The sequence below is a fragment of the Numida meleagris genome, unplaced genomic scaffold (assembly GCF_002078875.1).
Source record: "Numida meleagris isolate 19003 breed g44 Domestic line unplaced genomic scaffold, NumMel1.0 unplaced_Scaffold193, whole genome shotgun sequence".
Classification (NCBI taxonomy): Eukaryota; Metazoa; Chordata; class Aves; order Galliformes; family Numididae; genus Numida; species Numida meleagris.
In genome coordinates, this window is record NW_018363728.1 from 277953 (window position 1) to 291026 (window position 13074).

At 38.9% G+C, this 13074-nt stretch overlaps 1 protein-coding gene across 1 annotated transcript in view; it reads left to right on the forward strand.

The window, feature by feature from the left end:
- The window catches only part of ESR1 (estrogen receptor 1), a 188566-nt gene extending 176851 nt beyond the window's left edge, over positions 1–11715 (forward strand). Inside the window, 3 exon segments of the mRNA XM_021382255.1 lie at positions 5118–5301; positions 6639–6850; positions 6853–11715. Of these exon segments, the coding sequence (XP_021237930.1) occupies positions 5118–5301; positions 6639–6850; positions 6853–6893 (437 nt within the window). The 3' untranslated portion in view covers positions 6894–11715.
- Positions 11716–13074: the final 1359 nt, after the last annotated feature.

The window sequence follows — 13074 nt, forward strand, 5'->3', positions numbered from 1 at the left end:
ACAGTGGTGTGAATAGAACTCAGCAAATTAACATCAGAGGCTGGTACACTGAGTGCAGCTGGTGTGGAGGATGATTGGAGCTACTGGGTGTTGAACTAGGCACTAGAGATCTTGTTAAAGACCTCATTACAAGGCATTGAGGTAGGTGGATCCACACTTCAGACATCCAGAGACAATGTCTGGTTATAAATTAGAGCTTACACTTTCTTGTTTTGTTTTGGTTTGGTTTTGGTTTGGTTTTGGCTTTTATTTATTTATTTATTTTTAAATAAAGGAAAATAGTGTCAAAGATGTGGCTATTTATCGTTCTTTAGCTTATATTAATAAACTGTCATCTAAAACCTATGCTATCACCTTATGCATCCTCTGTATTTGATGAAACATACTTTTAGACTTTAGATCTCATTCTAAATAACCTTAGGTTATTTATGAGACCTTAGGAATTAGGTAACTTAAGTAACATGTTTAGATATAGATATAAATATCTAATGTCTGGCTTAAATTTTTCATTACATTATAGAAATAAACATCCAAAAGTTGAGGCAGAAATTTTCTGTTGCACAACAGAGGTTTATTTTTCTGTTTGAAACAGAATAGATAACAGACAAATAGATGAAAAAAAAAAATAGGATACTTTGGGGTAGGTGTAGTAGCAGTGTGTTATTTGCCATAGATACTCTGAACTGTCCTCTGGATATGTTTTACTTCATGGAATATAACCAGCCTCCCTGAGGTAAAGCTCTGGACAGACATGAAATGTTATGTGCTCTGAAGCACATGTAGATGATGTATGGGGAAAGGCTGAGAGAGCTGGAAAAGGGAAGGCTGAGGGAGGGTTGAACTGCTGTCCTCAGACAGCTGATGAGCAGGTCATGGAGAAGGCAAGGCCAGACTTTTCTCTGAGAAACTGAAGAATTTTCATCCTAGTGAGAGAAAGGTTAAGCACTGGAACAGGTTGTCCAGATAGATGGTGGGATCTCCATCCTCAGAGATACCAAAATTCAGCTGAATTAAGCTCTAGGCAGGTTGAGCTAACCCTGAAGTTAGTGCTGTTTGAGCAGAAAATCAAACTAGATGACCTTCAAGTCTCCCTCCTAACATACTGTTTTTCTATGGTTTTAAATATAAAAACACTCAAATATTTTACTAAAGAAACAGTAGATAAATGCAATAACAATTTTTGGCTAAACATATAATAAAACCAGCTGATCTCAACAGGATTTAAACAAATTTCTTCAACTGAATTGGAGCAATTATGCTACACTTCATGTTTTAAAGCATTCTCTATTTGCATTCTAAAACTCTTTGTGGAATTTATTCTCTGAGTGTCCATAAACATTTCTTTATTAAATCCTTGGGCGTCTGTTAGTTTCTTCAGATGAGGCATAGCTGCTTATTGCTTTTCTTGGACATTTATTTTCTCTCTTTTTTTTTTTTTTTTTTGCAATGTCTTTCAAGGCTGTTTAATATCTTTCTGCTGCTTTTCCATGTCGTCGTCTTAGCAATATTTTTTTTTGTCTCCCTCAGTTTGTGTAGAAAAGATGGAAAGTTTTGTTTATAAAGCAAAATATACATTTATCCTACTGACAAATTTTTCCTGAGATATCAAGGAGACAGCATGTCTGTAACAACAAGGACAGCATTGTCTTCAGCTAAATAACAAAACATAAGGTGCCCCTCTAAAGCTGCAGCAGTAAGTCTTCCAACTGAAAAGCAAAGCACATTCAGTTTACTAATAGTATGCTGTTTCCTGAGACTGGAAAATAAGCACCAGAAACATAAAAGGGCAACATGATGCCAGACGTTTTACTTTTGAGTGGATCTGAAAAGAGGAGTGGTGCTATGTGGTGCAAAGCAGAGGTTTTCATTTTGCAGACCAGGATATAGTTCACGTCTGCCTTAGCAGACGATTTACCTAGCTGGTACTTCTGCAGAGATGAAAAGATTTTGCTGATTTCAGTCATCCTGTAGGCCTCCTTTATGCATCATTCCATGTGACTTATTCTTTTGATTTTTCCTTCTCCTGTTGAATTGTGCTTTTAATCAGTTTCTTTATTTTGAGGACTGGAGAATTACATGAGTGCATGGTACAGAGCTGAATTTGCTCTCAGACTGGCTTGCTTCAGATACAGACCAATTGGACTTGGTGGAAGAGGAAGAAGAGCCTTGTTTTATTTTGTGACAATGAACACTAAATGTAAAAAAGCTTAAACTGGGGTTTATTGTGATGGAAAAGATGTAGAGGACATTCTGTCCTACATATCCAATAATATATCAGTGTATATAGTGATATGTGCATACCTATACCTTGACATGTACGCCAACAGCTGTCACAGTAGTCTTGCTGTCCCTGGGGGAAATGATGGGTTATCTTTGCATTTGAGCACATCCTAATAGGCTTTGCTTGTTTGCAGGGCCCTGCTATCTCTAGTCTGTCTCCTATAATGTTTTACAATACTGTTATATAGCTGGAAAACCAGCTGGTGGCTATTCAGTCCTGTTTTTGGCTTTCTTTCTGCTTCAGAGCTTGGAAAGACCTTTGAGATTGTTAAATTTCACTTTGCTAAGACAATTTTTCTGCACTCTTGTTCCAAAGCTCTGCTTCTGGTGTGTGTGTCTGTGTGTGATGGATAGCTGGTATTTCTTTTGGGGAAATTTCTGGTCACTGGCCAGAGGCAGGAGCAATCACCTGGGGCCGAAAGGAAAACTGATCATCATTTTTCTTTGCAGTTATTGAATGGCATTTGCCTGAGGTCTCTACATTTTTTGAAAGAGCTTTTTTTTTTTTTTTTTTTTTTTTTTTTTTTTTTTTAAATTTTTTTTTTTTTTTTTTTTTTTTTTGATTTATATTTTTAATAGCTTCTGGGCCAGACCTAGGTGAGAAACAATTCTGCCTGACAGATTTCTGACCGATTTTTTGCTTTTGCTGATTTCAAACCTATGAAAGTAAGAGTTGTTGCTATAAGTGCAAAATAGCATCCACTGGCTGAAGAAAGCTGCTTTGGAACCACAGGGGATTTATGAGGATAATGTTTCCTTGATCATTCATTTATAAGTATCTTGCCCCTACAGGATATCACTGATCTATAAACCTCATGTCATCAGTAGACATGTGTGAGGGAGGTTAATTGTCATCCAGCTGAGAAAAGCCCCAAGAACTCTTCCTTTTCGGGGGATTCATTTCAGTACAAATAATACTCATTAAAAGCTTTGTGATTAAAGACGCCATTGTGCTGTCTCTATCAAATTCAAAGCAACAGTCACTGCAAAACTAGAGAGCTCTTACTACTGGTTTCCAGAAGCTGTGCTGTATTTTTATTATCCTTCTGTTTTGGTTTGGTTTTTGAAGTCTTAGTCTCTCTTTCTCTCTCACACACACATGCACTCACAATCACAAATTTCTGTTCTTTTTAGAACAGAAAGTCCTTCATCATAAAACCCACTTGCAGCTTACAGTAGTTCTAGGTAATAGGTCCTTGACATAGTGAGATGATGTGAGAAGGTGAGGTACATCAAGAAGATGGTAAAGAAATCTGTACTTTGACTGCTCTGATGCATGGATAGATATGCTTATCTTGAATTCTGATGGTATAACCTCCGGTTATGGTATATACAAACAATATAAAGAAGATAGAGTACATACGTGTTTGTGTGTGTAGGAATCTTAGTGCGTTTCTTCTTAGTATCTCTAACTGCATTGCATATTTTGCTATATATGATGCTTTAAAGAAAAGCTAAATGAAAAGCAATTCCATGAACCACTTTTCTCCAAAGAGAATACCAATTTGCTGCTTGGCTCTGTAAGCTGATGCAGAGGATCTGAAGCACAGGATTTGTCAAGTACTTTATAGAGACAGGTCGATGAAGTCACCATGACCATGTTTATTGGTATCAGCATATATACTTAAGCCTTTGCTGATTCAAGGCTGGATGATAGTAATATGATCTATCTGGAGTTATTAGGTCAATCCAGAGGATTAAAGAAGTGGTGCTGAGGGCAACAGCTGCCCTTTGGCAGCATAGTGATGGCATGACATGCTTTGCATTGTCTGTCTGTTGTCACCCAGAACAACAAATTCAAGGTAAAAAATGTGTGGATTAGTAGAGACCTTCCTAGTTAGAAATCTGATGTGCTGCATGCACCGAAGAGGTGGAAGCTTGGGTGTTTTCTAGGATATATTCCAGCGGCTGTTGGAGAGCTAGTCTCAGGTTGGTTTGATTTCTGCTTCAAACTTCCTTCTTGTCCAGATCCTCAGGTTGCTCACTTTCAGGAAGAAATGAAAGACAGCTGTATTGAAACAGGTAGCCTTTCAAAGCCCTTGTTTGCTTTGGAGGACCTTAATGAGGCAAGTGCTCATAAACAAACCCTGGTTTTGTTTACATGTGTTGTGGTAATATATCGTTCAGTCCTAGACTGCCTAGCAAGACACCAGAATTCAAGCATTAAACAGCAGAGAAAATAGCAAAAAACTGCTGTCAGCCTGGGCTAGGTCAGTAAGTTCTGCAGAGCTCTCAAGTGGCAGCAGCATCTCCTCAAGGTTTTGGGGCTGAGTGGCCGAGAGAAAAGAGCAGTTCAAGGTCAGGTCTGGCTGCAGGGTGCAGGTGAACCATGCCACCTCCACCAGCTGGCCCTGACCTCGAGGGGCATGGGGTGAGGAAGAGACATCGTCTTCCTCTTCCTGTTCTGCTCACAGTGGCTAAATCCAAGCCCCAGGGTGGGATGAAAGTTTTCTCAGGGAAAAATTGTGTCCTTCACATGTCTGTGAAGTGTTTATTTTCCTTATTTACCTCCTTACTGGAAATGATTAATTCTGTGCATAGGCTCCTATATAATGCTGCCATTTCCCAGCAGTCCTTTTTGGGAGATCTGGATTGCTTTATTTTCTTTCCCCATGCTTTTCTGAGCCACTCCTTCCTATGTTCTGACTGTCCCCACATCCTTCCCAGCTGCCAGGAGGTTAGAAGTTTATCTGCAGTGGTGCCTTAAAAAGCAGGGCGCTCACAGGAAGCTCCTGTGGTTTTACACAGCCAAAGAGGCCACCATAAGGCATATGGGGGGCAAGTCTGACTATCAAAGTAATTTTTCTCTGTGGTTTTCTTTCTCCTTCCTACTCCAGGTGTGTACACTTTTCTTTCCAGCACCTTGAAATCTCTGGAAGAGAGGGACTATATCCACCGTGTTCTGGACAAAATCACAGATACTCTGATACACTTAATGGCTAAGTCAGGTCTTTCTCTGCAGCAGCAGCACCGGCGACTGGCTCAGCTCCTCCTCATCCTCTCTCACATCAGGCACATGAGGTGAGAGCAAGCACATGGTCAGGTGCAGGCAGGAGGTTTCCCAAATGCATACATGTGCTTGGAGTTGTGCTTTCCTTCACTGTGTGTGTGTGCGTGTGTTGCCATTATATAAAAGATAAATCACTTTCCTCTTTCCATAAATACAGATGGACCTGCAAAACAGTATTCTGGATTATTGTGTGAAATGAGTAAATGTTTTCCCCATTTCTCTTTATTCTTTTCTGTCTAGTTTTGATAATGCCATAAACAATGTCTGCTTTTAATACTACGTCTTGTTATTCTTTTTGAAAGGTAGTGATTACATGAAAAATAATGTAATAGCAGCCTAGTTCTACAAACTCTAGTCTCCTGTAAGATAAGATTTAATAAAAATCTCACTTTTGAATAGATGCCTCTCACAAGTGGCTTGATTGCAAATCCCTTTAGAAAAGAGATTATTATCGTTATATGTATATTATAGATGAAGATAAAATGCAGATCTCCTGAGTCCCAATCTAGAGCACTGTGCCCTTTGCTAATTAGTGGTGAAGGGCCTGAGGCACGTGGTTTGTTGGTAGTCTCAGTGGTGATTCTCCCTTACATAATTACCTCTGAAGGTAGCTGCTCACTAGCTAGGGTATCTGCAGCATGACAAGCCTATGCAAAGATATAGCAGAGATTTTATTTTATTTTTTATGAAATATCGAGGCATTGCTGTTATCTAGATTTTAATTTTCATGATCGCATTTAATAAAATTAAAATCAGAATAAGCATTACACAGTACTAAAGCTCCTAGAGCTGAAACATGCAGATTTTACGTCAAGGTGTGGTTTTTTATGTGTGTCTTTTTATGGAGTTTCTTTGCCTTCATGATACTCACCCTGCTGATGTTTGTTTTCTTAATGGTTTGGTAAACCAAGGAAGTTCCAGATGCACAGTGATTTATTATTTCCATAGCTTTGCAAATGGATGCTATTACAAGAGAGTGTTTGCTAACAAACTGGCTAAAATGTTATTTTTTAAGAAGAAAATCTAATATTTTAGGGTTAACTATAGGAGAGCCAAGATTGATCCCATCCACTTAATCAAATTGCCTAAAATAGGGGTCTGTTTGCTCTAGGTCACCATTTAGGCCAAGGAGAGAAAAACAGTCACCTTTAGGATGCAATTGCTCACGGGCAGCCTGAATTGTTCTTCAAAGGTGTCTTCTGCAAACTGTAGTAGTGTGCAGCAACTGTACTGTTAATTTTGTTGCTTTATACGAGGTGGAATTTGTATGAACCCAACAAAGATTAGCTGACAGCTTTTTTTTCACAGCACGTTTGGAAAGTAACTGCTGTTTTGTTAAAACCCACAGCAACAAAGGGATGGAGCACCTGTACAATATGAAGTGTAAAAACGTAGTTCCGCTCTACGACCTCTTGCTGGAGATGCTGGACGCTCACCGCCTACACGTGCCAGCAGCCAGGAGTGCTGCGCCAATGGAAGAGGAGAACCGGAGCCAGCTGACAACTGCACCAGCTTCATCTCATTCCCTGCAGTCCTTTTACATTAACAGCAAAGAAGAGGAGAGTATGCAGAATACAATATAAACAGAAGTCAGCAAATATAATGGTATGAGAAACCCAGCAGCGTACTACCTAGCTCGTGCTTCATCTATAGTGCCACATATGTCAACACTCCAATGACATCAGTCACCTGTATTTTCCATTTGAGTGTTTGTCAAGCGCTTGCCTAAACTGATTGCTTATTCTAAGTGAAAGACATTTCATTGCTATGGACAACTAGCAAGGATTGTCAGGCTAACTTAATTTGAAATTTGCAGTGTTTAATCTGCTTTTGCATGTGAATTGACTAAGTCCTAATATAAACTGTGACATTTGTTTTGCCATAAATTAATAGGCCATAACGCCCATGCATATTTGTATCTTCCTGAGTGGGAGCCTTTCTTGGTATCCACCCCAAATTCTGAGCCCTTTTAGTCCTTGAGTTGCCTGCAAATTTGAAGCAGTTTGGTTGATTCTGGATGAATTTTTGTGAGGGATAACAGGAAGCTGATTGGCATCTTAGTGTGCCACAGTGAAACTGCATTGCCAGTGACTGCCTTGATAGTTTGTGTAGATTCCTGCCTCCCTTCTTCCTCAACTGGAAGAGGGCCCTTCGTATAGAGAACAATACTGTTTTGCCTTATTTGTTTGCCTCTGCAGACAGCTCCTTTTCAAGATCATACTGACCAAACTCTTAGGTTCTTATCCTAGCCCCTAGTCAAATTACATCCTGTGCATCCTATCTTGTCTGATCCTAGGAAATAAAATTCTGTTGCTTGGCAGTGTGTAAATCATGGGCAACATGGCAAGCAGAGATAACATGGATAATTGCTTTTAAATCAGACCAGGTGATTACAGAAATCATCATGCCAGGAAAACAAAGCCAAAAACCCACGCCTTTGAACACATACACAGACCAAAGCTGTTTTATGAAAAATCTTTCCTTCTCCTTCACTTTGTTGTGCTAAAAATGTAGAGATGAGGATGCCAGTGTAAGACTGGCATAGCAGGTTTGGATGATATGACTCATGGCAGTCTTGCCTAACCAGACTGAGGAGGGCTACTATCAGAGCCAGTGCAATAGGTTTTGCACTGGCTTACTTTTCTTCGGCTCTTGCTGGGGCAAACTCAAAGATCACTGTTAACATCCACCTCATTTGTGACACCAGAACTGGGCGATGTGCCTCGGGCATGGTGAGGATTCCAGAACTGCACATCCAGGGTGCATCTGGCTTTCTCCATACATGTGCGTAATTGTTTTTCATGCAGGTTAGAAACTGAAGAAAAAAGACCAACCTATCCATTGTATAAACTGTCCAAAGTGGGAGTTTGCACTGCTGTTTAACTGCCTTTAATGCTAGAAAATCAAACGTCACAGAATGTTGCTGGGTACTGGAACCCGATTATTATATTTTCCAGGGTTGTTTTATTAGTTTCATGACAATCTTTGCCTGTGCTACCTGCACACCTGTTTTTCAGGTGCAATTTGGGAGTTAGCACAGACCAGGGACTATTTCAATAGCTGGTTGGAAGCGACCACCTGTCAGTAAGGAAGTTCAATAGCACATGTACAGGCTGCTCCATAGCAGCTGGCCACAGTGCCATAGGAGGGTTTGGGGATGCTCCTTTTAGCCTTTATGTTAGGTTATGCTGATTGTAATATCCTGTGACTAAATATAGGAAATCGTGCAACTAGCGCGATACAGGAATGCCTATGTCTAACCACACTCACTGTTTAACAAGCAAAGACTGTGTTCAGTGAGTTCCAGTTACAAAGCAGTTGTGAAAAGAGCAAGGCATAGGATGAGTTTGTGCTCCGCATCAAGGACCTAATTCTTTAGTGAGTGTACATAATAATGTCCATAACAGTCTCATGTACATATCTGAGGATACACGCAGTTCAGAAGTCTAGCGATAGATGCTACCTACATGTTTGAGAGATTCCTTAAAAACTGTGCAAACCTGAATGTGTGAAGCAGTCACTGTAAGTTAATAGGCCTTTTATTGATGCATATTATAGTGTCATTTTTTTTCTGAACATGCTGAAGGAGTTGTATTTTTGTGTATTCGTTAAGAGCGTGTATGTGTGTGTGTGTGCAAATTTGGTACCTAAGGGCTTTTGGAAGGCTTTCAAATGCCTTGAAAGAAAATACACATTTTGTCATGTTTAGTAGATGGTTTTTGAATGTGTTAGAAAAATTATGAATGCCCTCATATGAGTGCAGGTTAAAATTTGAGTGGAACACAGGAATTCCTGTAGATACAATTCTGTGCTTACACCATCATTATTTACTCGTAGCCTTGTGTTACAAGATTTCAGTGCTCTCTGTGCAGCTTGTGTGTTCTGTACGGCACAAAGATCAAGCATGTGGCTCAGCAGCTGCTAAGCAAAGTGTTTTAAATAAATGCCTCCCCTCCTACATCCCAGAAAAATGTATTGGATCAAATCAAATGTAAATCTGGCCTAGAAAATAGTTGATAGAAAGTAATTCTCCAAAAAAAGGGCCAGATTCTGATGATTCTCCACAGGTTAAGTACAATTGCACTCTACAGATTGTTCCAGCAAAACTGGGTGAGTGTGATTTGTAGTGGTATGCAGCAGATGGAAGAGTATCAAACTGTGGCCCAGAACATGAGAAATAATTTGTCAGTTCACAGCCATAATTACAAATGCTCTCCTAGGCTCAGCCCTGGCAATGAAATCATTTAGAGCCAATGTGTCCTCCCATGTATGTGGTGACAACTGTTAAGGGCACCCAAAAAAGAAAAACAGTGATTTCCAGTGATTTATTTGCTTAGCTCAGGACCTATGTCTTCAACTTGTTGATGATCTTTTATTTGAAGTAGCACCTTAATGAATAGAGTAACCTTCCCATTGTTATCTGAAAAGACAATTGTCCACATATCAGACTGTTGAATATAGCTATTCAGTAAATTAAAGTCTATGATATAAAAGCGGTAACTTTTTTCATTTGGAATTCTGAATTATGCTCTCATGTATGCAGACAATTGTGCCTGACATTCGATAATTATTTCACAGGATGCTATTTTATGTGTGTATATATATATATATCTATATATATACATATATGCTTTATATTTGCAGCTGACAAGCCAGTACTACCTGAATACCCGGTGCTGGATATTAAACAAAGATATATGGCATGTTTAAAAAAAAGAGAAAGAATTTAAAGAAAACTATTCAAGGCAGCTAATAATGCTTTTACCAAAACATTCATAGAGATGTCTCTTGACAGCTAATTAAATAATTATTTTATAATGTTTATATGTTTTTTTAATGAACAAACAAACAGAAAACCAAAAAAAACCCTAGAATCATAGGCAATGTAATACCAGCATAAGCCAGAAATAGACCTGATGAACTAGCTTTGCTTGAGAATATGGTTGTTCCTGAAATATTACCAAAAGCTATGGAGGCAGGAGAGGACATAGGGTGATGTGTAGCACCCAGTGGTGTCTGACTTTCCAGCAGTATGTAAAAGCTACTCTGGTTTGTAATGGTTCGAGCCATGTCTCGATCTTGCAGACTTTGTCTCAGGTAAAACTTTCAGTTGGGGCAGTAGAATTTGTACTGGGGTAAATTATTTTAATGAGGGTTTCTTGGTGCGTGTTCGTGATAAATTTACTATTATGTTTGAATGAAATATCCTGAATATTTTTTTCTCCTGTACACTAAGGTGTTTAATAGTTTAACATTATAATAACTAAAGTAAAAATGAACTGAGCTCCTAAGGATATTGTAAGGACTGTTCAGCAAGTTGCTGCAATTTAAACTGAAGAAAAAGAAAAGGAGGAGTCAAAACCTCAAGTCTTTCAGACCATCCCCAAAACAGAGTTTTTATTGGAGCCCCTATCTGTCCCAGCTGAGGCTGACTGATCCCTTAGGAGCTGAGCCAAATGTTTAAAATGAAGCAAACTACCAGCAATGTAAAAATTCTGCCTCACTATGGTCTGAGTCTTACCACAGGCTTTGGTAGGAATACAAGCCGCTCTTTTATATATATCCTGCTTTAAAACTAGAATGCAACCCAACCTAAAGCTAATGGGATTTTGTATATAAGGCAAACTCAGCTGAACTTATGCAAAGTGCATTTCTTTCTCTGAATAAAGAGATGGCCTTTTTCAATGCTACCTAAAACTACAGTATAGCTTTACAGATAGAAATTTGGCATATATGAAAGAAAGGTCATGTAAACAATCGTATTGTAATATGAACCAGTCTTTGCTGCCACCTGCAACTATAGCATAATCTCAAATAATCTGAGAATTTCCCTGACATTAATATCCTGCTTTTTCTACTTGCAATCTCTTTCATCTTTCAAATGTAGATAGCCTTATTCCATTTTGCACTGTGTTTTAAAAAAAAAGCTAAAAAAAACCTTTTGCATTCAAATGTGCCTAAAAAAATTAAAATAATAAAAAAAAAGTATATGCTGCCATCTTGCAAATTAGTATGCTCTGTACTCCTGTGTGCCTATAATTACAAGTCTGTTTCTTCAGAAAGTGCCCCTGGAAAATGAAGAGATAGACTGCTGATCTCGAGACTTTCATTAACAAGCCACTTTAGGTATCACCTTATTGTATATATTACAAAACTTATGCTTTTGTGTGCACTATGTAGTCTTTCAATGGAAAGTCCTTTATTTGGTATAGACTCAGCTGCCATACTGTATTTGTTGAAGTATTCTGTTCTTTCACTGATGCATATAAAATTATTCATGTCTTTGTTTTGGTGAGTCTTATTTCTTTGTTTTGCACCTAAATGTTCTAAAGAGTCTGAATGAAAAATCTGATAGACTACCCAGTTGGTGCAAATTTTTATCGGTGTATTTGATGTTGAAATAAATAATTAACCAGAGCAATTTATTTCATTTGTTATCTTTTGCGTGGTTTTTAAAAAATCTGCTCCTCTGCTTATTGTTTTCCAGTGCCAGATAAATAATGCACTATTTTTCACATGCATCTAATTAATTGAAAAAAAGTTTTTTGTTTTCTTTTTTTAATTATTTAACCTTTTCTCCCTAGAAATGTCAGAGACTGGCCATAACTAGAGTTCACAAAGTGATAGTCCTGGTCTCTAGTATTGTTGATGACACTAGAGAAGTCACCGTCAGAGTACATACTTTAATGTGGACCTGTTAAGGTAACAAAAGTCATTACTGGATTAGAACACCTTTCCTATGAGGAAAGGCTGACAGAGCTGAGGTTGTTCAGAGAAGGCTTCTTATCTTATAGTGGCCTTTCAATATATAAAGGGACCTACAAGAAAGCTGGAGATGGACTTTATCAGAGAATGTAGTGATACGGCAAGGGATAATGGTTTTAAAGTAAAAGGGAAGATTAAGATTAGATGTTAGGAGGAAGTTTTTACCCAGAGGGCAGTGAGGCAGTGGCACAGGTTGCCCAGAGAAACTGCGGATGCCCCATCTCTGGAGGTGTTCAAGGCCAGGTTGGATGGGGCCCTTGGGCAGTCTGATCTAGTGGGTGGCAATGCCACCCATAGCAAGGGGGCTGGAACTGGACAGTCTTTAATGTCCCTTCCAACCCAATCCATTCTATGATTCGGTGATTTTATATGTTTTACATTCCTTATTTTGTCTTGTGAAATAGACTATGACTGAGTAGACAAATTGTGTGAATGTAGCTGCCTGCTGCTTACTATCAGTTAACTAACACCAAGTAAAATAGCATGTCTTTCCCTAGTGAAATCTACTCTTCAGGATAAAAGGTATCTTGTCTAAGCTGTGAGAAAGAAAGTTGTCCTGGTTTTATCAGTATTCCATATCACGGCATCATGCAGCAAGCTTTTTTAGTGATGGAACACAGTGCTGCGAAGCTGCATTTCCTTGGTCAGCCCCTGGCAGTGTCAGTTTACCTGAGTTCCTGCTCTCCAAGAATAATATAAGATACACCGAGAAGAGACAAACTACAGTCCCCAGAAAACTCCAGTACTCTCCATGTGAATTCTGACTCCAGGTGAAGGTAGAATACCACAGTGATGGGGGAAAAGACCTCTCTTCCATTTCCAGTAGTGCAGCGAGCAACACGGTCAAAAATTCTCTCTCCCATTTGTTTGATTTATTACCTGTAGCTCCTTTTATCATTTGTAGTGAATTACTTATCCCTCCTTATCTTGGTTGCATCCTTCATACTTCCTCCCCTTCTTCCCCTCCAGAAGAGGGAAAAGTGGGTGAGGGGAAGCCCTGTTGCTGGTGATAGAATCAA